This window comes from Pongo abelii, chromosome 5 (genome assembly GCF_028885655.2).
Source record: "Pongo abelii isolate AG06213 chromosome 5, NHGRI_mPonAbe1-v2.0_pri, whole genome shotgun sequence".
NCBI classification, from domain to species: Eukaryota; Metazoa; Chordata; class Mammalia; order Primates; family Hominidae; genus Pongo; species Pongo abelii.
The window spans coordinates 171,763,851-171,789,192 of NC_071990.2; the positions used below are offsets into that span (position 1 = coordinate 171,763,851).

General features: G+C 45.8%; 2 protein-coding genes across 19 annotated transcripts in view; one reads left to right on the forward strand and one right to left on the reverse strand.

The window, feature by feature from the left end:
- Positions 1-16,808, forward strand: part of ERMARD (ER membrane associated RNA degradation) — a 30,373-nt gene extending 13,565 nt beyond the window's left edge. For 3 of the 18 annotated variants that reach the window (XM_054558514.2, XM_054558512.2, XM_054558522.2), the window contains 10 exons: positions 1,721-1,750; positions 3,191-3,259; positions 4,624-4,797; positions 8,406-8,489; positions 10,540-10,616; positions 11,210-11,335; positions 11,604-11,681; positions 11,785-11,943; positions 14,478-14,591; positions 16,622-16,808. In XM_054558514.2, the coding sequence (XP_054414489.2) occupies positions 1,721-1,750; positions 3,191-3,259; positions 4,624-4,797; positions 8,406-8,489; positions 10,540-10,616; positions 11,210-11,335; positions 11,604-11,681; positions 11,785-11,943; positions 14,478-14,591; positions 16,622-16,805 (1,095 nt within the window). In that variant the 3' untranslated portion in view covers positions 16,806-16,808. Of the gene's footprint in view, positions 1-1,720; positions 1,751-3,190; positions 3,260-4,623; positions 4,798-8,405; positions 8,490-10,539; positions 10,617-11,209; positions 11,336-11,603; positions 11,682-11,724; positions 11,944-14,477; positions 14,592-16,621 lie in introns of all 18 variants that reach the window. The other 15 variants (XM_024248857.3, XM_024248855.3, XM_054558519.2 and 12 more) reach the window with 9 other exon arrangements.
- A 6,082-nt stretch (positions 16,809-22,890) lies between these two features.
- Positions 22,891-24,939, reverse strand: LOC100434398 (putative uncharacterized protein encoded by LINC00242). Its single transcript, XM_002817602.4, has one exon. It carries the CDS (start codon positions 24,653-24,655, stop codon positions 24,038-24,040), a length of 618 nt encoding a protein of 205 aa, XP_002817648.3. The 5' UTR covers positions 24,656-24,939; the 3' UTR covers positions 22,891-24,037.
- Between the last annotated feature and the right edge of the window lie 403 nt (positions 24,940-25,342).

Consider the following 25,342-nt stretch of genomic DNA (forward strand, 5'->3'; position numbering starts at 1 on the left):
GTGGCCATAAGAGCAACCTTCCAGAGGCTCATCTACTCCAAGGTGGAGGCTGCTTTTCTCTGTGTTCTGTTTCTGTCTCATCTTGGAGGCAGTCCTGCGTTGCCTTACTCATGTGCATTTCTGCAGCGGTCTCTGCAGGTTCTCTGAGGCAGGCCTACCTGTTGCTGTCGCCTGCTGCCCATGTCCAGTGCCTTCCATGTAGGCCACTCAGCACGGTGTGGAGCGAAGCTTCAGGAAAGAGCTGGGCCCCACCCATTAGAGCCCTTGCTTCATGATACCTGCATGGGGATCGGCTGCATGGTGGCACGCTCCATCACTGTAGGGCCATGCGGTGCAAATAAATTTGGATATTTACTTGTCATTTGACTTCATAAATAAATAACATGGCTGTTTCCACAGAGGATATAATCTATCAAAGAATATATTATTAGCCCAGGCTTTTATCCAGAATAAACAGGATCAGTTTTTAAGGCAGTTATATATATGAAGATATTTTATAAAACTTAATAAGACTCTGCAGATGCTGTTACTATTTACTGATTACTTTTGTGTCATGAGGTTTCTTCAGGACCAGTGGAAGACATGAATATGAGTGAGATTTTCTGACTTCAGAAGCTTATTTATCACGGGAGAGTGAAAAGGCATTTATACTAACTCTGTAAAACAAAGTAGAAGCTAATGTGTGTAGTTGATGGAGGTAAATGAAAAATTCCGCTTTTTGGAGAAAGTGGGAATATGTGGTAGACATTGGATATTTAGAACTCAGGGAATTTTAGGGCTAGCAATACAGATTTGAGAGCTAAAGATAACAGATTTTAGAGTCATCTGTGTAGTAATGTTGAAGAATATTGGCAATATGAAATTTAAAATAGGTTATTAAACATTTATTATTAAACATTAATAAATCAAAAAACATTTATTGAGAGCTAGCTTACACAAAATCCTGATTTCATCACATCACACTGCATGGCCCTACAGTGATGGAGCGTGCCACCGTGCAGCCGATCCCTATGCTGTCAAATCTCACTGAAGTGATTTCGTCGTGCTGTCTGTCAAATCGCACTGAAGTGATTTCGTCACGTTGTCTGTCAAATCTCACTGAAGTGATTTTGTCACGCTGTCTGTCAAATCTCACTGAAGTCCCCAAAAGCCTTTTGAGATAGACATTCTTAACTTCTCCTTTTGCAGAGAAAACCTGCATCTGTGGAGTTCAGTCGGTTGCCTGTAGGTTTCATGTCTGGAAAATGTTGAAGTTGGGATCAGAACTCAGGACAGCCCATGTCTGTAGGCCGCACTGATGATGCTGAGAAGCAGCATGCATGAAATAAAATACAAACAGGCAAGGCTATTCATTGGAGAAGATAGGAAGCTGTGCTCCCTTGTGCACAAATACCGGTCGTCAGGAGAAGTATTCTGTTGTATGAGCAGCGATTTGTGAGGGCCTGGGATCGTACATTTTAGAGATGACTAGGCTAAAGCTCTGTTGAGAGCAGTGTCCTAATGTGGCTTCATGGCCAGCTGTGCTGTGTTTTTGCGTCTTTTGTAATGTGTTTATTTTGTCAGTGACATTCCTCTCATAGTGTTTCTAGATGAATGTTTGTTTTAACAAAAAACTTAGGGATGTGTGGCCATGTACCAGAATTTTTTCTTATTTTGCATAGTGTTACTGTATTTGTATTTTGCTTTAATTGTTTATTTTCATTTCTTTCCTTTTCTGAAGTCAACAGCTCTTTATACCACCTTTGATGAAGTAAGTAAGTAAACTTGTAAGGTAACTTGAAACAAACAGAACACTGTCTTCTTTTAAACTACAAATTAAAACACAAAATTAAAGATCAGCCATAAATCATATACTTACAGGAAAATGTCCATAGTAATATAAACCAAAAAAAGCTTATAATTGATATTTCCGGTTAATTTTGGGGCTCAATATTACCAATCTAGCTCCCAAAGCTATACAAAGCTCAAAATTGGAAAATACCAAGGGATCTAACATGATTAGCTATAATTATTTAGAGGCTTGCATTTTAGATTGAGGGGTGACATCTTTTTTGTACAAGAAATATTCCCCAACTACTGTTATGAGTGTGTAGTATATATTGATTCATTTAATCTGCATATTGGGGGTGTGAATAGTAAAAAAGATCACAGTTGAAAATGCCTTTTATCACCCATAGAGCGTAGAGGCATTTGTGTGTGTAACCCCGGCTAGCATTCATGTGCACCTAAAGTGTGACAGCCTATGGGAAACCAAGGGAAGGGTCACCTGTAGAAGTCTGGACATTCGGTTTTGCCTTTAAGACAACTATTAGATTCCTAAGTGAGTGTGTGGTGGGTAAGTTAAAAATGTGCCTGTTTACTTGCAGAGCTTCTTCCATTAGGTGAATAATCTGCTGTTATTTTAATGTGTAAGACCGTTGGTAATGTGAGGAATTGATTAGATAGTGCAGCCCAATCTCTAGAGGATCAGATCTGTGGGATTGGTTGGGGTGGTTGCGCAAAGTCCATGGTGAGTTAAGAAATGACTTTGGAAGTGACTCTAATGTGAACACAAACAACACACATGCATATACCACATATGAACACATACCTCCATGCTGCATATACACACACAGGCATACACACACTCTAATGTGTACACAAACACACATGCACACACCACACATACATACACACACACACATGAACACATACCTCCATGCCACATATACACACACAGGCATACACATACTCTAATGTGTACACAACACACATGCACACACCACACACGAACACATACATCCATGCCACATATACATACACAGGCATACACACCCCCACAACACATATGCAGGCACATATACTACACACACACATACACACACACACAGGCACAGTTGCATATAAACACACAAATGTACACACCCCCACACCACATATGCATATACACATATACACACCACACATATTCACAGTCACATACACAAACACACATGTGTATACAATTAATAATATATTCTTAAAGTGATTCTGTTGGTTAAGAAAGTATTTCCTGAACACCTGTTTCCTGAATTTTAAAGACTGTCCATTTACTTTGCTTAGACCTTAAATAACAAGTTAGGCTAAAAGTACTATATCCATCAACTCTGAAAGTTCTGTAGGTTTATGTATGGGGACCAGTTAATCAATGTATTTATTTTTGATGTTTTAGATATTGGCAAAACACTTGAATGATGGTAAAATCAATCAGCTTCCTCTTTTCCTTGGAGAGCCTGCTATGGTAAGTATTAGGTATTTTCCAGGCTAATATCTTTGTATTTATGGATGTCATCAGCACTTCTCTAAAATTAAATTAATTTTGGCTTGTGGTTTGCTCAAGAAAAATACTTCTGAAACATGGCTGTGCTGTCTCAGCTTCAGCCACCAATCAGCTGATGTTTGCCAAGCTGTCACTCCTTAAATGTGTTTTTTAAAGGCCTGATGATTTAGCTGCCCTGTCCCTAAGCAAAATTTGAATTTGTTTTTTACACGTATTTGTGCCGTAGAACGGACATATATTTGTGCCTTGTTAAATGCAACAGTTAGGCCGGGTGTGGTGGCTCACGCCTGTAATCCTCGCACTTTGGGAGGCCAAGGCGGGCAGATCACAAGGTCAAGAGTTCAAGACCAGTCTGGTCAATATGTTGAAACCCTGTCTCTACTAAAAATGCAAAAATTAGCTGGGTGCAGTGGTGGGCACCCACCTACTCCTGAGTCCCAGCTACTCAGGAGGCTGAGGCGAGGAAAATGGCTTGAACCCAGGAGGCAGAGGTTGCAGTGAGCTGAGATCCTGCCACTGCACTCCAGCCTAGGCAACAGAGCGAGAATCCATCTGAAAATAAAAGCAACAGTCAAATATGAGTAATAAGATTGAGTATTGGATGAGAAAAGAATCATTAATTGTTTAAGGCCATCTATCCATTTTTTTATATTTTATGAAGATATTTCAGTGACTAATTTGGACTACAATAGGTATTTGACATTTATTCCTTCTAACAGTCAGGCGACCTAGAATCATGCTCTTGTTCTGTGACTTTAGACTCTGTGCTCTGTGGACATCCATTTTTGCCATCAAAAAATAAGACGATTGAACTAGTTTAATGTTCTTTCCACCTTGAGTCTCTGTGACGCTTCTGACCATTGGCGGTTTGCCAAGGGCAGCAGTTTTCTGACCTCTTTTCCCTATAACCTGTGGGAGAGGCCTTGGATTTGTGTCGTAAGAAGCAACAGGCTTTCGAAGGTGAAAGAGCAGATGAGAAAGTGCAGGGACTGTGCTCACACAAGAAATAGCCATGATTTCTTTTATTGCCTTCGAAAAGCTCGTTTGCAAATGTTCACACTCAGTTCCCTTCCTTGGAGGAAGGTGAAAACAAGAAAGACTGGAATTTGATGAGACTCCAGTACCACCTGGGCAGCTCTGCCTTCCCCACAGCCTCTCTGGCTCCCTGGTCTGTCCTGTGGGTGTAGGAGAAGAGCTCTCCCCAGCAGAGTCCCACCCAGGGCTTCAGAGGACTTGATGGATGCACTCTTTCCTTCTATTCAGCAACACCAGGCATGTCTGCTGCGGATACTAACAAAATATTTTCTCTTTTTAATTTCTGAAAGGAATTTCTCTGGGATTTCCTGAACCATCAGGAGGGTCCCCGCATAAGAGATCATTTAAGCCATGGGGAGATCAACTTACATGAATTTTCAAAAGAAACAACTAATCAGTTGCTTGCATTTTCTGTTGTACTGTTACTCAGATTCGTTGATGAAGGTCTGCTATCAGTTTTTAAGGTAATTTATAGGGAAGAAAATCATTAATTAGATTAACTCATTCAGCTATGAAAGAATATAGTTTATTTTTCAAATGTAATTAACTATTAATCATCTTTTAATATATCTGAGTTACAGTATCCTCCATGAGAAAAAAAAAGTGATTGGATTACATGTATGTTTACATTCTCTGTCACAGATCAATCAATATTAATCTCAGCTAAAATAATTTAACTCGTTTCTTAAAAACACATTTGCTTTTGTATGTAACAGCAGCTAAGTATTGAAAATGAAAGAACAAATTATAAAACAGGATTAACCAAATATTAGGAAATTTTTACAGATATTTGCTAAATTGATGGGGTAGGATATTTGCATCATCAATAAACCAAGTCTTTTATTTCAAAGTAAATAATTTAGGATAGAACATTTGTTATTGATATTTTAATCTTTTTTTCAGATTATACATGTGACAGTTATTTTAAAAATTGTGTAAATGTTCAAACAAAAATTACTAGAAATAGAAAAATTAATGTGAAAAGTAACAGCCCTCAGGAATTCCATCTCTCAGAAATAACTACTGTTAATAATTTGGTGGTGTTGCTACCACATTTTTGCTATGAGTATACCAAAGTGAGTTCATAGGAAGATACGTTATGTTTTATAGCTAGCATTTTTCATTAACTGTGTTTTTGGCATTTTTGTTCTGCCTTATTCTTTTTGTCAGCTGTTTGATATTCCATTTTATCAACATGTTATTATTTACCTAAGCAGTCCATCATTGATGAATGAGTTGTAATGTTCCCTGATGTAGAAAATTCCTAATTATTATGCTGAAATGAACATCTTTGTTCATTTGGGCACTTACGTAAATACTCTTAAAAAGTAAAGTTCTAACACAAAATATATCAATAAGGTTTTTTAAAATTTTATTATTATTATTATTATTTTTTATGAGACAGGGTCTCGCTCTGTCACCCAGGCTGGAGCGCAGTGGTGCAGTCATGGCTCATGGCAGCCACAGCCTCCGGGGCTCAAGCCATCCTCTTACCTCAGCCTCTTGAGTAGCTGGGACCATAGGCATGAGCCACCATATCCAGCCAAGATTATGTTTTTATTTTCATTTCTTTATGTTTACTAGATGTTTATAATTCCTTTATTAATTGCCTGTTAATGTATTTTCTCCATTTATTTCAGTTTTATTTTTCCCATTGGATCATTAGCCTTGTTTGTGTACATATTGCTTTGTTATTTGTTCATAGATTTTGATTTTTTTTTTCTCTTTGTTTTCACATTTGGAGTCACTCCAAAAAGAATCTTTGCTTTTCAAAATTAAAAATATATGTATACATTTTATCTGATACTTCTATTTTTTCTTTTCTTTTTTTTTTTTTTTTTTTGAGACAGAGTCTTGCTGTGTCGCTAGGCCGGAGTGCAGTGGCGTGATCTCAGCTCACTGCAACCTCTGCCTCCCGGGTTCAAGCAGTTCTCTGCCTCAGCCTCCCGAGTAGCTGGGATTACAGGTGCCCGTCACCATGCCCGGCTAATTTTTTTGTATTTTTAGTAGAGACGGGGTTTCATCATGTTGGCCAGACTGGTCTTGAACTCCTGACCTTGTGATCCACCCGCCTCGGCCTCCCAAAGTGCTGGGATTACAGGCATGAGCCGCCGTGCCCTGCCTATTTTTTCTTTATTTTCCATTTACATCTTTTGATCCAACTGGAATTTATTTCATCTTGGGAGTAAGGTACAGAATCTAGCTTTACTTTTAAAAAAAATTAATAGTTATTATTCTGTGTAAACTTGGACAAACATACAACCCAAAAAACAAATAAGAATGAGCACCTCATGGATTGAGTTAGGGATAATTGACATTTTTCACAATATTGAAGCTTATTCAGGGACACAGTGTCTCCCCATCTTCATTCCTCAAGTCCTCCCATGTACGCGGCACCTCCAGCCTCCTAGGTGGCTGCTCAGGCTGGAAGCCTTAGATTCCTCTCTTCTCTTCATACTCAGTCTTTGGAACAGGTCTTAGAAATATGTTCCACAGTCCAGGCGCAGTGGCTCACGCCTGTAGTCTTAGCGCTTTGGGAGGCCGAGGCGGGCGGATCACCTGAGGTCAGAAGTTCAAGACAAGCCTGGTCAACATGGTGAAACCCCGTCTCTAATAAAAATACAAAAATTAACCGGGCCTGGTGGCGGGTGCCTGTAGTCCTGAGAATAGCTTGAACACAGAAGGCACATATTGCAGTGAGCCGAGATTGTGCCACTGCACTCCAGCCTGAATGACAGAGCAAAACTCCATCTCAAAAAAATAAAAAAACAGAAAAAACAAAAAAAGAAATATGTTCCACATCTGCTACTCCCTGTCCCTCCTGTGCCACCACCTGGCCACGCCACCTTGGCCCCTCCCTGGAGTGTTGCTGGCACTGACTGGTCTGCCCACCGACTTCTGCGAGCCCTTCACCTTGTCATACATAGCAGCCAGACTGATCCTTTTACCAACATGTCTTCCATCTCCTCGGAAGCCCTCGGGTGGGTTCACATCTTGGAACAGAAGCCAGGTGCTCTTCAGTGGCATATATACGCTGCGTGTGTGTCTGCCCTGCGGGGACGTCACCCATGCAGGCACATGCGTGTGCCTCCCGTGTTCTGCCCAGCACACTCCCTAGTGCACTCCAGGCTCTCACACACCTGAGTGACGGGAAGCCCGGCACATTTCTTCTGTAGTTAACATCTAGCTACTTGAGTTGTTTGTTTTGTGCTTTTAAGAATTGTAGGTAGTGGGCCGGGCGCAGTGGCTCACGCCTGTAATCCCAGCACTTTGGGAGGCCAAGGCAGATGGGTCACCTGAGGTCAGGAGTTCGAGACCAGCATGGCCAAACATGGTGAAACCCCATCTCTACTAAAAATACAAAAAAATTAGCCAGGCGTGGTGGTGGGCGCCTGTAATCCCAGCTACTCAGGAGGCTGAGGCAGGAGAATCGCTTGAACCTGGGAGGCAGAGGTTGCAGTGAGCCGCCAAGATCGCACCAGTGCACTCCAGCCTGGGCAAAAAAAGTGAGACTCTGTCTCAAAAAAAAAAAAAAAAAAAAAAAGAATTGTAGGTAGTTACAGATTTTTTAATTTGTCAGCTATCAATTCACTGACTTTGTTTCTCGTAGGTTTTAGTTGGCTGACTTGGATTTTTAAGTTATGTGGTTATATCAGCTGCAAATAATGTAATTTTTATGCTTTTTAAAATATGTATATGCTTAGCAATTAAATGTTTATGCGATCCTTTTTTTAGTTGTATTCATTTTTAGTGTTTAAGTAACTATTTCCTAGTTACATTTCCAATTGTTTGGAATCTTTTTTTTCGTATTCATCTCCAGTTTTGTGCACAGAGGGTGGGTGTGGCATTTGTGATCTATTATTGTTAATGGCCTCCATTTAAAATCATTTTATTGGCTGTCATTTGCCTGCCGTGTCAAACCTATTTTAATGAAGCATTTGCTTTTCTAGCTGCATAAAATTATTTGAAGAAAGATAATGAGAAATGGGGACTCTAAGTGGCCTGCAGTTCAATAGAAGAAAGCTAAAAGCCCACCCAAATATGATAGTAACCACTATTTTCTCTACACTAGGAAAAAGCAGCAGTAGAATTGTTGATTAGTCTTGCAGAAGGCTATAGTTCTCGCTGTCATCCAGTTTTTCAGCTTAAAAAACAGGTATGCCAAATGCAGGGTGCTGGGACGGGTGTGTACGTCTCTGAAACCACCTGTCTTTTGCAGAGATGCTGGAAGGGTGCAGTTTGCATGCTGAGTCAGACTTTGAGTTGGGCAGATCCAGCTTTCTAACCAGTGTGGGGCCTGCTGTGGCGCTGGCCTGGTCACTCAGTCTTCCGAGCCTCAAGTTCCGTGTCTAGCAGTTGAAAGTAATGCAGTACTGACGGCACTGAGGCTTTTAGTGTTAAATGGATGAGCACTGGGAAGTGGTTTTGCTGAGTCCCCTGGCAGGCTGTTATTGCTGTCAGCAGTAACGCAGAGCTAGGAGCAGTTTTTATTTGTCAGTGGTGAGTAACGTCAGTTTTTCTTCTACACGGACTAGCTTTTGTTAACTTACTGAGACAAACAATTTTTTAAGCATTTCTGCCAGGAGGCTCCAATTTGGAAATCAGCTAAGGTGCTTTATTCTACATACGGGAGGATACAAGGGTAGTGCAAGGGGTTGAAAGAGACAGTCTCCAAGAATATAAGCATCATGAGAGTTGCACAGGTGAAAATTCATAAATGAGATTACCTCTAAAAGGAAGCTGTAAAATCAACACACGGCGGGTCAGGAGAGATATGCAAAGGCATTTTAAAGAAACGGTGCCTTGAGGCTGGGCGCAGTGGCTCATGCCTGTAATCCCAGCACTTTGGGAGGCCAAGGCGGGCAGATCACAAGGTCAGGAGATCGAGACCATCCTGGCTGACACAGTGAAACCCCGTCTCTACTAAAAATACAAAAATTAGCCAGGCGTGGTGGTGGGCGCCTGTAGTCCCAGCTGCTCGGGAGGCTGAGGCAGGAGAATGGTGTGAACCCGGGAGGCGGAGCTTGCAGTGAGCCGAGATCGCGACACTGCACTCCATCCAGCCTGGGCGACAGAGCCAGACTCCATCTCAAAAAAAAAAAAAAAAGAAGAAGAAGAAGAAGAAGAAGAAATGGTGCCTTGAGAAGTCTGAGGCCTCCTTGAGAATGCCTTAAGGAAAATACTGTCAGAAGGGGGTTGTCAGCAGTGAAGTTGGGAAAACAGCCTCCTGGAGGTGTGGCTTGGAGGCAGAGCATTGGGCTGTGCTGGTCAGATGCCATTCCCCGTTGGTGCTGTGGACCAGCTTTGCCAGTGGGGATGCCATGCTTTCCAAGAGCAAGCCCTTACGAAGGTGGAGGTGGACAGGTAGGGAGGAGGGAAGATTTAGGAAGGAAGAGGAGCTTCAAGAAGGCAGCCTTTGTCTTCCAACCAGAGCTGCTGAGGCTCCAGGCCATCCTCTCCTGTGCCCCATGGTGGCTATTTTGGGTACTTACCACTTCCTGTCCCCCTCCTGGCGTCTCACAGGTATTCAGGCAGCTTTGCATCCTGGACTTCGGTTATTCCTGCTATTGAGACCACCCACACTCAGTAGTGTCAGCAGCCACCGTTTTACTTGCTCATACGCTAGTGGGTTAGAAATGGGGAGCATCTGCCGAGGGATCTGTCTTGTGGCCTGGCCTGGGTGTTGACGGCTGTGGTTCCCCAGGGCTTCATGGGTATCCCATCTGAGAAGGCTGGAAGTTGGCCAGAGGCTTCATGGGGGTCCTGCAGGGACAGTCCCAAGGTGACAGCTGCTGCACCTCGAGTATGGCCTGAACTGGAGAGGCACCTGCGCCTCTGACATGGCTTTGGATGCTGCGCAGCATCTTCACACCTGCTGTGTTCTGTTGGTTCCAGGCCAGTCGCCAGAGCTCTTGCAGATTTGGTGGGGGCCTCCCTCTCAACGGCAGGTGTCAAAAGAACCTGTGGACATGGTCATAGCCACCCCAGACGTTCACTCCCTACCAATCCACTGGTAGTTTCCGCAGCCTTCCCCCATCTGAACGTACTGAAGAACTGACACCCATCATGTGGTTTTAAAATGTTTAGAATTTGTAATAATTTTATAGATACGTATTTTCTAGAGAGTGATGTAACAGCCATAAAAACACAGATTTTCTAGGAAGTTACCGTGAAATCTACAAAAGCAATAAAACATTTCCTCCCAGGTGCTGAGCTGTGAGGAGAGCATCAGGGTTTGGGCTCTGCTGCCTTTCCCCGAAGAACTCACTCGGGAAGCAGTCAGGTGCGTGGCATCCTGGGGCCTGGCTGACCTCAAGCTTGTCTGGTACTATTAGTTTCAGCAGCATTTCTTCTTTTACGAGGCTGTTGGAAGATAAAAGGGGAAGGAGGAATTTCTGGGCCTTGGTGGCTGATGCAGGCTGTGGGGAGCTGGAAGTGTTGCTGAATGCGATCTTCCAACTGGCATGGGGCCCTGGTGGAGACTGAACATGGAACGAGAGGCAGGTTTTGTGGGTAGACAATGGCGTTCATGAGAAATACCCTGAGTAGATAGGAAGAAAGATGGGTCTGAAGCTCAGGAGAGAAGTAGGGATGGAGACATAAATTCTGGAATCGTAGACAACAGCAGACATTCTTGTTCAGCAGGAAGAATACGCAGGTGGTTCATCGTCTCGTCATCGTTGGACTTTGCTTTTGGCATATGGCATCGTTTGTTTCTCCGCTGTGTTGTGATGGTGGCTTTTTCCATTTTATATCTGAGGAAAGTGAGATTCACAGTCAGGTTGCTGCTCAGTGAATCATTAAACATTATTGTGCATAGGCACTAATGTGAGCATTTTAATTGTCACGTATCTTTAAATATTTTCTATTTTTCAGATTAGAAGATAATTCTGAAACAAATGGCTGCCACTCTTTAATTACAAAAATGACAGATGAGCTGTATCACCATATGCCTGAGAATCATTGTGTGTTAAAGGACTTGGATCATCTTCCTACTGAGACGTAAGTTCCAGGACATCCTGACAACTGTTGAAACATTGATTCAGCAGATTAGCATAGGAAACTTAGCATTTTCTGTGTTTTAGATTTCATAAACTTGGTAGTAGTCTTAGAATCCCACTGTTACTGCTCCAAGAGGAATTATGAGATCAGTTTTGACAATCTCTGTGCAAGCTTGGCACATCTGATGAGGCTGTGAATGCCACATTCTGTTTGCCACAATTCAGTGTGTTTAGTTAACACTTGCCGCGTGTCACGGTTGTCCCTGCAGACCGACCAGCGATACGCCGCTAGCCCTGGCTCCCAGAAAGCTGCAGCCTTGCAGGTGCAGAAGGAGAGTGAGGCGCAGGTGAGGATCACGATGCCTGCTCCAAGTCTGGCTCTGTTTGCAGGTGGCCCCAGCTGCTCCGTGAGCTCTGCAGCACACCTGTTCCCACCCTGTTCTGCCCCAGGATTGTGCTGGAGGTGCTGGTTGTGCTCCGAAGCATCGGCAAACAGTGCCACCGTGTGTCCAGCCAGGTCACCGTTGCCTCAGAGCTGAGACACAGGCAGTGGGTGGAAAGGACGCTGAGGTCTCGCCAGCGGCAGAACTACCTGCGTATGTGGAGTAGGTGCGCGCTCACTTTCCTGTTTTGGAGGGGCACTGTGGGGCAGGGAGTTGTCACAGATGCAGTTCTAGTCCTCACTTTCAGACACACACAGTAGCCCCTCACTGAACCCCATCGACAGGTGTTGATATACTTGGAGTCCACAATTGAGTGTGAACCCAAAGTATCTGAGACAGGTCTCAATCCATTTAGAAAGTTTACTTTCCCAGGGTTAAGGACGTGCTGTGACAGCCTCAGGAGGCCCTGACGGCATGTACCCCAGGTACTTGGGGCGAAGTTTGCTTTTACACATTTTAAGGAGACATAAGACATCAGTCAGCAGGTGTAAGGTGTACATTGGTTCCATCTGGAAGGCGGGAAAACACAAAGGTGGGGGCCTTCCAGGTTATAGGTAGACAAGAGACGAAGGATTGCATTGTTTTGAGTCTTTGATGAGCCTTTCGGTGAATACACAATTTACTTGTGAGTGGGGGTAGAGGAATAGTCACACCTTAGTGTGGCTCGGTGAAGCTGCATTTTACATAGGGCAGAGGAAGCAATCATATAGGCATTTGTCTCAGGTGAGCTGAGGGATGACTTCCTGTCCCACACCTGGGAAGATCAGCGAGCAACTACATTGCTAGGGTGAAATTCAGCAGAACTCTTTCAGGGTAAAGATCTTGAGGCCCATGAGGAATTTCCTTGTGGACAAATTATGAGGGAGGTCTGTATGTAGCTTTTTTCTCTTTGTAGCCACCTTATTTAAGAATAAAATGGGAGACAGGTTTGCCTGAGGCAGTTACCAGCTTGACTTTTCCCTTTGGCTTAGTGAGTTTGAGGTCCTGAGATTTATTTTCCTTTCATGATAGAAACAAAAGTTAAGTTCCCACAGCATGTTTCTGGCCATACAAATATTACCAAGCTTCTAAATGAGGACCCAAAACACTTATAATCTTAAACATTGAGGTACATATGAGCTCTATGGACATTTAAGAAAGATGAATTAAAAACAACTGAGATAACCACTCAGTGTTTGGTGAGGCGGTGAGTGACAACAGTCCAGGTGGTGGTTAAATGAGGCAATAATGTTTGCAGAGTGAGACCTCCCCAGGCCCACCCCCTTTCCCCCCACCCACAGCTCCAGCACCAACAGGAACAAACGTGTGGGTCACTGAGCACTTTTGTATCTGTCACTTACTATCGAGCACTTGTATGATTATTATAGACTTTACAAGTTCTTATAATTTGTATTCATTCATTCATTCGTTTTCCAACCTGCTTATTCCAGTTCAGGGTCAGGGTTGTGGGTGGCTGGAGCCTATCCCGGCCGCTCTGGGTACAAGGCAGGACCCACCCTGGATAGGACGCGTTTCCGTCACAGGGCGAGTCACACACCCACACTCACTCTGGGACCATGGAGATGCGCCAGTTCACCTAACGTGCACAGCTCTGGGATGTGGAGGAGACTGGGGGACAGGAGAAAACCCATGCCGAACCCATGCCTAATGTGCTTCTCCACACGGACAGTGGCCCTCCTGGGGCATCCGTTTCTTTTCTCACTGATGTTGTGACAAAACAATGTTGAATGAAATGATGTTATTTGAGGACTTCCTATGCTGATTTTCATAGAAAGTTATAGTACATACTATTTTAAATATTGTTTGTAATTTGGGCATATGGAAATGTGGGTTCTATCTATCTAAATGAATATTTGGATTTAAAATATAACAGCAGATTAACGTGATTAACAGCAGATTACATTTGGATTTAAAATATAATAGCAGATTAACTTGATTAACAGCAGATTAACAGCATTATGGTTTCTTCACTTATAGAGTATATTTTAGAATGTGCTACATCCTTAAGAAATGGCCATTTTGGATACATTCCTAGAATTTTTGGGTTGAGTGGTATCTGTGTTTTTAAAGCTTTACATAGATATTGCTGGATTCCCCTCCAGAAAGGTGCTACTCAATTTACACTCTTACCAGCAGTTTATAAGACAAGGTCATTCTCTTATTACCACTCTCCAAAACCACAATATTTTTACATGTCTCAACTAGTTTCATGGGAAAAATAAGATCTTACTTTAATTGGGATTTCTTTAATCTGGTGGCATTGAGCCTGCTTCCATATCAAGGCCATTTGTTTTTCTCTGGTGAGAGTTCCTCCCTAGAAGTCAGAGGGCAGGGAACAGGGGGGCTGCTGGGCGCAGACGGCCTGCCTGGTACCCCGTGAGCATGCAGAGCCCCTGGCAGCCCCGACGTAGAGCGTGCAGAGCCCCTGGCAGCCCCGACGTAGACCCGGCGCCTCAGATGGTTACTGAGAGCGAGGAATGCGGATGTGCAGGATGGGCCGGGAGCAAGGGCTATGCTGGGCACTCCTGTCAGCCATGGGCCTTGGGACTGGAAGCAGGCATTGGACTCTAAGGATTAGGAAAATTATTTTTTGAGAAGTTGGGACTTAAGGATGTTGATTAGGTGGAAACATCTTTTTCCTGATGAAGGTGGAAAATACCAACATTCCTCACATTTTAATTTACTTTTATCTGTTTTTAGTATCAGACTACTGTCCCCTGTGCTCAGCCTGATACTGTTACTCATTGCGCTGGAGTTGGTCAACATTCATGCTGTTTGTGGGAAGAATGCGCATGAGTATCAGCAGTACCTAAAGTAAGTATGTCACACTTCTCTGCAGTCACATTGCATCGTGGGGTGGATTGGGGGTGAGCCTGTAGGAGTGAGATTGGGGCAGTGTGAGTGCCACTGTCTCCTTGGAGGCCCCACCGCCACCTCAGGCAAGGATCTGACATCTGGCCTGCACAAAGAACGCCCACATCCGAATGTCTCAAAACCATGTTTGTTGTGTTTTGTTTTGTTTGGAGACAGAGTCTTGTTCTGTTGCCCATGCTGGAGTGCAGTGGCGTAATCACCTGCCAGTGGGAGGCGTAATCGACCTCCCAGGCTCGGGTGATCCCGCCACCTCAGCCTCCTGAGTAGCTGGGACCACAGCTATGCCACCATACCTGGCTAATTTTTAAATGTTTTTGTAGAGATGAGGTCTCACTATGTTGCCCTTCAGTGATCTTCCCACCTTGGCCTCCCAAAGTGCTGGAATTACAGGTGTAAAAGCCACTGTGCCTGGCCAAAATCCCAATTCGTGTATGTAACAAATAGTTTCCAATTCCGGAAGTCCACTTTTTAGGACCATCCCAATCTAGGAGTCTGAAGTAGTGTGACACTTGTGTGACCCACTTTACATCCAGAGATTCCAAACCAAGGAGGCTTCCGGGCAGAGGTCAAACAAGCTGTCATCTGAGCTTGAGTGCAGCTCCAGCTCCAGCCTCCCTCGGCTGCTAGAAGTGCTGGATATCTTGTTGGTTTTAAGCCAGTGCTTTGCAGGTGCCAGGCACCTCAGTACACATTTAAATGAACGTGAAAATACAACTGGGGTGTCTTATGGAAAGAAGCGTAGACTCCTGCTGAGAGTGAGAGGAGCAAACATGCGGACTGTTAGCAGCTGAGGACTCCAGCTCAGTGTGCCCCATGCTTGGCACTGCTGGCATTGTGGGCTGGTGCAGGACTGCCCTGCTCATTGTAGGATGCTCAGTAGCAGCCCTGCCTCTACCCACAAAATACCAATGGCACCCCTACCCTCCGTATGACAGTCAAAAGTGCCCTAGACATTGCCAGATATCCCCTGGGGGACAAAATCACCCCACTAGAGAGCCCTCCTCTAGACAAAGTGTCTGTGGCTTTTCATTTATTATCCTTTTAGCTTTGCTTTAAGTTTGAATATTTTCAAGATAAAATGCTGGTGAAAACTACCTGGCAAATGTGGAAGAAGTAAAGATGACATTTATTGTCATCAGTCAGAGTGACCCTGCTGTTAACATTTTGAGAAATATCTTCAGTAAAATCTCTTTAACAGCAACAGCTGTCTCAGTGGCACACGTCTTCTCTGAGCCAGCCCCTTCATCACAGGGGATGGAAGCTGGATGTGTGAGGAGGGGGAGGGCACGCTGCCCATGAGGCTCCTCACAAGGCTGAAAGGACTGGCCTGCTTGTCATTGCAGCCGAACCTTGAACAATGCAGGTTTGCACTGCACAGGTCCACTTGTCCAGGGAGCTTTTTCAGTAAATACAGTTGGTCCTCTGTATCAGCAGGCTCTGTGTCTCATGCAAACACAGATTGAAATTACAGTGCTCTTGGTTGCAGACATCAATGTGGGAAAAAAAACAAAACACAAAAATCTCATTGCGAAACCCGCATGTTCAGGGGGCCAATTTTTCACACTTGACTTGAGTATGCTTGGATTTTGGTGTCCACTGGATGACTGTGTATTGTGTGTTTATTTTGTGTTGTATGTTTATTATGTTATGTGTCAGTTTGGTGCAGGTGACCCCTAAGTTCCTTCCTGGAATGACGGCCGTCATGTCCGGGCTGGAGAAGAATGTTTGAAAAGGTGCTTGTGTTGGAGTCTGTCCAACTGTCCAGTAGCATTTACATTTCAGCATTTTTCTCTTTCCTCTAATTTGTATTCTCTTATTTTTGATTTATATGGATTTATTTTTCTTGAATCCTCAGACGTAAATTAACTGCAGTTTACTTTAGGAATAATTCCAAGAATGAAGAGAAGACATTTAATTCATTGTTTCATTTTATAATGGAATGGATAAAGAAATTAATTTTTTTTTTACAGGTTTGTAAAGTCGATCTTGCAGTACACGGAGAACCTGGTGGCTTACACCAGTTACGAAAAGAACAAGTGGAATGAAACTATCAATCTTACACATACAGCTTTGTTGAAAATTTGGACTTTTAGTGAGAAGAAACAAATGTTAATACATTTAGCCAAGAAATCCACAAATAAAGTACTCTTATGAAAACTTGTAAGTCAGGATGCTTTTAATTTTAACAGATTTTAACACCGTGTAAATTAAAAACCCAAAGGCAGGTGGAGTTGAGGGTCTGCTTGACCAGGGTCCAGGTTCTGTTTCTCTGCAGTGTTCTGATTTACCCTTTCCGAGTGGTCGGTGTGAGTCTCAGTCTGGCTTCCTTTGTGGTGACCAAGTGGCTGTTGTAGTTTTTGGTTCCATCTCCCCGTAACACACTGTCCAGAGGAAGAAGGGAGAGCTGCTTTCACCCAGCTGTCACTCAGAAATGCGTGGCTCCGTTGTTACTGGCCACATGCCTACCCTTGAGGATGATTGCTGTGGCCGGGACCCTCCCCTGCATTCACGGGAGACGTTGACTCCTGGACCAGCCATCAGGGCAGGGAGGGTGAGGCCCTGAGGCTGAGGAGAGGACTGATACAATTTAAGCTTCTCGGGTCAGTGCTGGAGACCAGCTCCTGAAAGGGGAGGTGGGCAGGCACGGGTGCTGGGCAGCAGCCTCCTGGTCAGCATTTGGCAAAAAAAAGCAGAAGCCCTTCCCTGTTTTTAGATGTGGGGGTTTCAGTGCAGGGTCTGGGAGACCTGCGGGAAAGGAGATTAGGGAAGCTGCCATTCACAGGCCCTGCTTGAAGAACCAAGTGTGTGACTCGAGGGTTCCTGCAGCTGCTGCAGCCCTCGAGGGTGCCTGGGACCCCCACTGTCGGAGTTGGCAGCTGCAAACCTGGGGCTCTCCAGAAGCCTCTGGGCGGCCACCCTGACCTCATGTCTGCTTGGGCATGGGCCACCCCACCCCACCCTCTGTGAATCACTGCTTCTCTTTTTCCACCTTCCAAACCTTGACAGGGTGCAGCTGGCAGTCATCTAAGGACTGGTATTCTGTAGCTGCTTCCGCTCAGGAGACCTGGGGGCCGTGGGTGGCAGCAGAGCTGAGCACGTGCTGTTTGTGCTCTGCCAGCTCAGCTCTGGCCCCTTTTAAACAACACCTCTGGGTAAACGTGATGATTCTGCCTAATGTGATGCAACTTTCTCTTGTACAATTGAAAATGGTTCCTCCTCTTCCTAAAAGTGGAGACACAAAGCACAAATCCCATGTGTCAGTATTCCCACTCTGGGACTGTTCTTTTATAGCGCTGTCACACCTCTCTCTGATACACTTGCATTTAGATGGTGACTGTAGGGTTGACCGTCCTGCTAGTGGTGGTGCTGGGATGGGAAGAGGGAAAGAAAGAACTGACTCGTAGAGTTAGCTCGTAGATACAGGTGTATCTTACCATTGCAGTGAGGAGACCACACAGAGCTGCTGCATGCACTGTTTTTGCAACCTGATGATCTGGCAGAAGTTTGTGTTTGAAAATTCCCTTTTTACCACTGTTCCATGTTCCTTTCCTTTGCCTGTCTGGGTTGTGGTTTTTCACCTGGTGAGTTAACCCAGACCTCATTCTTTTCCATTACAAATCTTTCTCGTTTTGGGTAACTGTAGGTTTCCACTGACTTATCACTGGACTTGGGAATACTAAGAGGTTCCCTAGAGAATTCCCTAAATTCCAGACCCTCCTCCCGGCCCCCCATTCTGTGGTAGGAGCTGTGTTTCCCCAAGACAGTCGAGAACAATCACCTGGCCATAGCAGTAAACTTCTGGCTCATTGGCACAAGGCATCCAGTGCGGCTGGGTGGCAGCCTCCGCCTGCAGGACAGTGGGCACCTTGTGTCCCTCTGTGGAAGCATCCAAGGAATGAAGACACCCAAACCAGCAGAGTCCAGAATTGTGAGCGGAGAATCCAAAACCTTGCTAGTGGTGCAGGGGTGTAATGAGAGGAGCCATTCCCGCTCCACATGCGCCTCCACCCGTGTTTTCCAGCCATGGGAGAACCCACACCACGTGCTGACTGATGGCTCGGAGTGCAGGGCACATCTTGGGCAACCCAGCAGCCCCCAAGGGGGGCGCCTTGTCACAGCCAGCACTGCCCGGTGCTTAGGATGCTCCCCGAGGTAATGGGGTGTATGCCGGGATCACGATTGCCACGGGCCTCACTGCTGAGCTCTGCTTGAAACGGGTCTCCTGGAAGCAGAACTGTAAGCAACCTATGCAGCAGATGAGGCTTCTGTGAGCCAGGTGCAGTGGCCAAGAGGCGTCTGTCCCTCTGAACACATGGCCCGATGTGCTTGGGGGCTGGCTCTTCTTTCCAGGTGAGTTTTTCATGCTAGGAATTGTGTTGGTCTCTCCCATTAGCAGTTTTCTCCATTTAGCAGTGGACCTTAGCCAGACTAGCCTTGGAGTGAGGATGCCCACGTGGTTGGAGCCATTGACAACGTCCTTCACTGCCTCTATGGCCACTTTGTTGATGAGAACATTGAGCAAGCAAGGCTGGGTGGCTGGAGAGAAAGGCTAACATGCATGAGGCAGCCATCGTGCCACCTGCCTACTGAGCGCATGGGCCCCCTCCCCCGCTGTTCTTTAGGGCCACTCAAATGGGTTAGAATGTTGCCAATTTTCACCTTCAAGTGGTGTCAGCTGTCAGCATCTTTTGCCGAAATCAAGTCTAACTTTTAATTCAGGTGAGTGATCCTAGGGAAGTCCCCGTGAGGCCAGTAGGTGCGTGGTGAGGGGTGCTGTCCATGCAGCAGTGTGGGCTCGAAGAGCGTCGGAACCACTTGCTTGTGTATCTTGTGCTCCAGAACATGCCAAAGCCTAATCTGTGTGTGTGTGTGTGTGTGTGTGTGTGTGTGTACACCTATATACCTATTAAATACATACATCTTGCCTGAATGTAATGATGACATGCTCCCGCTGTTGCCTCACCTGGTGACGTGACAGGTCAGAAAACGCAGTCTTTGGTGGTCCGCTTAAGCTCCAGCTAGCTGTGACTAGCTGTGCCATGGTGAAGTGTAGATGTTCAGTATCCATCAGGGCCTAGAGGACAAGCTGAGAGCTGGTTCTCAGATTAATAATTATCTACAGAAGAGGGTGTGGTTTTGTCCCAGAACCCTAGGGGTCTGTGCTCTGGGCCTGTCTGTGGGCTCTCCCTTGCATCATGGGATCTAATTGCCACTGTAGCCCGACAGGGAGACCAGCTTTTACATCAACCTGCTCTGGAGGCTTTGCTCTTTCTAGGCCTCATGCGGAACTGGCAGTTTGTAGGTTAATTGGAAAGTGAGCAAAGTAGCGTGTGTGAGTCTGGTGGATGTTGGTTGCAGAGCTCCAGAGAGACTCAGAGTGCCTGCCCCTCTCTAGTGCCAGTGGTTGTGGGCACAGCAACCTGTCCTCCCCCTCGCAGAGTGCATCCACACCTTCCTAGATCACAGGCCCTGGAAACTTCAGAGCTGCAGCCCTGTGCATTCTTATGAGAGTTACGTCCCACCCCAGGTGGTCATAATGTCACCAAAACAGTGGGGTGTCTTGTTTCCTGTCCACATCATTAATGTGATGGGCCATGGTGGCATCCTGTGGAATGGCAAGATAGCCAGCAGCCCTGAGCTCTAGGTTGCGTGGAGGAACTGGAGAGGTAGCACAGCCCTGATGCATGCCCACCAAGGCTGCTGCTGTCCCTGCCAGATGAGAACAAGACAGCTTCTGGATATAAGATTGCAGGAGACAAAACCCCAACCCATATCAGTAGGTATAGAGAAAAATCATCTGCCAGATCAGTGGCTGCAGACCAGAGATCCGGGACTATATTGATTTGTTCCAATAAAGAGACCACATCTGAAGTAGCAGATGCTCAGGCTCCTGGGCTGGGGCCTTGTGTCCCAGGGACGCTCTGCTGTCTTGAGCGGCGTCTCTGTTCCCTGCAGGTGCGTGGGCAGCCATGCTGCTGGGCTGCCTCACTTTCCCTTGGTATTCTTTCCCCTGTTGCCCATCCTGCTTCTGATGAACACTTCCTTGGTCAGCTGCAGTATATGTCCATTCCAGTTACAGTCACATTGTAAATGGCTACAATTTGTTGTTTTTTCCTTAAACAGTGTTACATATCTCTGTTCACAATTGAATTAACTTAGAGTTTAACCCTTAAGAGGCAAATGTCTTCTGTTCTCACCTTCCCGAGGGATCCTGCCACATTGACCATCTTGCTAGCAGGGGTCACAGGTGTCACAAAAACGGATTTCTGCTGGCTGGTGGTCCACAGTGTAGCGTGGCTCGGGGGACCCAAGAACTCGACGGCAAAGCTGCTTCAAATTCTCCTGCATGCTTGTTCTTTTCTTTTTGCCCCTTTTCTTCTTTCTTCCCCTTCCTTCCTCTCCTTCTTCCTTCCTTCTTCCTCTCCTTCTTTCTCTCCTTCTTCCTCTCCTTCCTCTCCTTCTTCTCTTTCTCTTTCTCTCTCTCTCTTTTCCTTTCTCTTCCCCTCCCCTCCCCTCCCCTCCCATTCATCACCTACGCTGAGGTGCAGCAACACAATCATATCTCACTCCAGTCTCTAACTCCTGTGCTCCCATGCTTTTTCTTTTCTTCCTTTCTCTCTGTTTTTGTTTTTGTTTTTGTTTGTTTGGGTTTTGAGACGGAGTTTTGCTCTTGTTGCCCAGGCTAGAGTGCAGTGGTGCGATCTTGGCTCACTGCAACCTCTGCCTCCCAGGTTCAAGCGATTCTCCTGCCTCAGCCTCCCGAGTAGCTGGGATTACAGGCGTGTGCCACCATGCCCAGCTAATTTTGTGTTTTTAGTAGAGATGGGGTTTCACCATGTTGGTCAGGCTGGTCTTGAACTTCTACCTCAAGTGATCCACCCACCTTGGCCTCCCAAAGTGCTGGGATTACATGCATGAGCCACTGTGCCTGACCTTTATTTTCTATCTCTGCTGGCTGGCTGAATACCTTGAGCAGACCGGAATTACTGGAGGCAAGGGAAAAATGGAAGATTAGCTAAATTTGTTTTCCGTCAAAAGCAATGATGAAAATGATTATTTTCAAAGAGCAACAGCAAATATTGGTCCAAATTCACAAGTGTTCATCTGACAGGCCATATTGGAGAGTAAAGGTAGTTGTGTGTGGGCCTTCTGAGTGCACGGACGTGGAATTTAGCTACAGGATGAATGTTCTGCTTCCATAAGTTGTTTTGATGAGACGTGAAGACATTTTCTGAACAATATTAGAAGAATGCATCACCTTGGTATATCTGGCACCTGCCCTGCCCCTGACCTTTTCCTGAGTGAACAGGAGCCACGTCCCTTTTTAAATTAAGTGATGGGACAGCCTGGCCTGTTCCATGTCCTTGCTGCTGTCTCCCATGCTCGCTCCTCTGGGGCTCCAAGCATGTGGCTGAGAATCCATTTGGGACATCCGTTCCCCATCCCTGCCTGTCTCTATCATTAAACAAAGCGAAGATAGTCTGATGTGACTGGCTTTCCAAACTCCTACTTGGATTCACTGTAATGTGGACTAAACAAATGGCTTAAAATTCACTGTTTGCGGAGACCTTATCCTCTGCTCTACTCAGTAGAGACATGACCTGCCCCTCGAAGCTCTGCTCATTCCATCGCCTTCCTGACAGCATGTGCACAGCTTCAGGAAGCTCTCTGAGGTCAGAAACCCTGTCGTTTTACCTGTTTGCACCCCCTCTTTGTGTGTCCTGAATATTTTTACTACCTTAAATGTGTGCTCTTTCCCCCACAACATTTGTTTTAAATAATTTTAAAGCTACAGAAATGTTTCTAGAATAGTCCAGTGGATTCCCACATGACAATTCAACTATCGTTGGCATTTTGCCGCACTTATTTTCCCCTTTTAAGTACACATATATCATTCTTTTAACTGAACCATTTTGAAAATTAGTCATTGTGATGTTTTGCCCCCAAATACTTGAGCATTCATCTATTGAGAACTAAATCATTCCCCTTCAGTTATCAAATTGAGGAAATTTAACAATAACACAGCACCATTATCTAATACATGGTCCATATAAAATTTTTCCCAGTGTGTATAATAATGTCGTTTATACCTTCCATTGTTTGTTTTTATCCAAGCACCACAACTGCTTTTAGTTACTATATCTTTTATTTTTAAAATCTGGAATAGCTCCTTTTCTGTTTTTTTCTTTCTATGTCAGAGACATTTTTGAAGTATTTATGTCACCTTTACAGAATGAACCAATTGGCTTTTGTTAGATTGTTTCCTCAAATTTGACAGTTTTAAAGAAACACTGCATCCGTGATACTGTCTGAACCAGTGCATCACAGCAAGACACATGATTGACACAATAATGCTGTGTGCCACTCGGTGCATCACGTCAGGACACATGAGGCACATATGTGCTGCTGTGCACCCCTCAGTGAATATTGCAGGGTGTGTGGGTGGGGCCAGGTGTTGTCAAGTTCCCAGCAGGTCGCTCTGCCCTCTAGACACAATGGCTGGATGGGCGGTGGACACCTGCTCTGCGGAGACTGGGCAGCAGCTGAAGATGATCCGGGGAGGGGCTGCTCAGCTGGGGCTGGAAGGTGAGGAGGACAGGGCTGGGCTGGCCGCCTTGTGGAGATAGCAGGACTTGTTGAGGGAAAGTCAGGCCAGGGATGCAAACCAAAGCGTGAAGAGAAACTGCAGCGCCGTGCATGGCCTCAACTCCCTTTCTGAGGCCCCGTTGATGTGAGTGCTTTCAACAAGCCCTCCGGGGAATCTCTGCTGCTTGCAACCAAAAAGTAGTGACCACTGGAAGAGCCAGCCCCTGCGAGAGGACAAAGGCATCGCCGCCATCAGGAGGCAGGCAAACCCCAGAGAAGGAGGCCACGGACTTGGCAGTGGACGACCGGTGTGCGATCTCAGTGCCACAGGTTACTGGTTTTGTGGCAAGATGTGTACCTGCTGACAGCATGGCTTCCTCGTCTGCAGAGTGTGACAGTGACATTCCCTGCCTCATTAGACGTTAGGATACAGTGAGGCGCGGTGCTCAGCCCCATTCTGGACACGTAGCATCGATAAACACCAGCTCTTACCGGATCGTTCCCTTATGCTGGGAGGAAAGAAACGATTTGGATTTCCTCTGTCTAGAAGTCCAGCTATCTGCATGTGTGTTCAGAGGACGTTCTCGTATCTGAGGAGTGAAACCAAAGCATCCTGTACATCTTTCCCCCACCCCCACTCATAGCCTCGGATTCTCTGCGCAACTTTAGTAAAGGAGCTGATGGGGAATCGGATGCCTGACCCCGAGTCCTCACTCTGGGGCCCGAGCTTAGGATAACTTAAGGTTCAGCCGAGGCCTCTGAACTGTGACTCCGCCCCGTGGCCGCATGCGTCGGAACTCCTACCTGCCCTTTGCCCTTCTCGAGGCCGGTGCTTGCCTGGAGGAGGGCTGGCAGCAGAAATGCAGCTGACCGGGTTGCGTTTTCATACGGCTGACTAAAGGGGATACCGGTGGAGCCTCATTTCTCGTTTTATTTTTCAATGATTTGGCGGAGAAACTCCTTTTGTGAGTGGACTTTGGATTTCTTGGAGCTGCGCTGCAGGTCCCACAGGGTGGCTTTCGGCCCGTGCTGTGCTGGCGCTTGCACTTCCTCTGGCGGGGCACGGGGTGGCGCTCCCGGGTAAGGCGGCGGCCAGGGGGAGCCCTGAGTGAGGCGCTGCCTCTCCCGCTGACGCGGGCTCCAAGGCCACCGTGAGGGGGACCATCCGTCCAGGTAAAACGTGTTCTTTCTTTGTTTCTTTGCGAATCGATGGGGACCAGGCTTCCCCAGGTGGTGAAGTGAGGAACAGGGACTGCGGGGCTCGCCTGACCACTGGGGTTTCCATCCTTGTCCGTGCTGACAAAAGAGAAGAACAGACATCGCCTGAAATCTTCCCGCCTCCGTGAGGGAAGCCTGCGTCTGGGAATGCGCTGCAGGGAACTGACCCCTGAGTGAGGAAGGAGGTGCCGGGGCATCATTAATCAGACCTCGGGAGGCAATGCCGGGAAGGTTCTTTGTTTAAAGAAACACTCATGTTTAAAGAGCACTTGGTGCGGACTTGCTGTGGCCATCGCCCTCAACAGCTCATCTTTAGGATGTGCAGGCTGAATTCACGCCTCGGTGTCATCCATGTCTGCCTGCCGCGCAGAGGAGACAGCCAGAGGCCTTCCCACCGCACGGCTTTTACGGGAAGCTCTTCACATTGGCGAGAGGGGTGTGGTTTGGTTTATAGCCACACCAAGTAATTTTAATAAAACTCAATAACTATGTTGCCTTGCAGGCTCCGAGTGTTACAGGCAGACCCAAGTCCGAGTCTTCCTAGGGTTCATTGTCCCCCTCTGGATTTCCTAGGGACTCCAGATACGATGGCGTCAATGTCAGTTAACTTGGCACTATTTAAAATAGATCTATGATCAAATCTTAAGTTTTTCCACATAAGACTCTGGATGAATGCAGAAAGGTCATTTGATTACTTTAAGAGGATTTTATGTTAAAATACTGAAAAAGCCAGTCATAAAACTAAGCTCTGTACCAATGAATATAGTTCGTGAAGCCAGCAGCACGGGCTTATTATTATAAATATCAAACACCACCATTAGGAGTAAGCTCATTTATTTTCAAAGCACTTTGCGATCATTAATTGTTCACGTGTGAATACGCCCTGA

What these genes read in the sequence shown, in the direction of transcription:
- LOC100434398 (XM_002817602.4), bottom strand. Translation starts at nt 24,655, where the DNA reads ATGATGCCCCGGCACCTCCTTCCTCACTCAGGGGTCAGTTCCCTGCAG.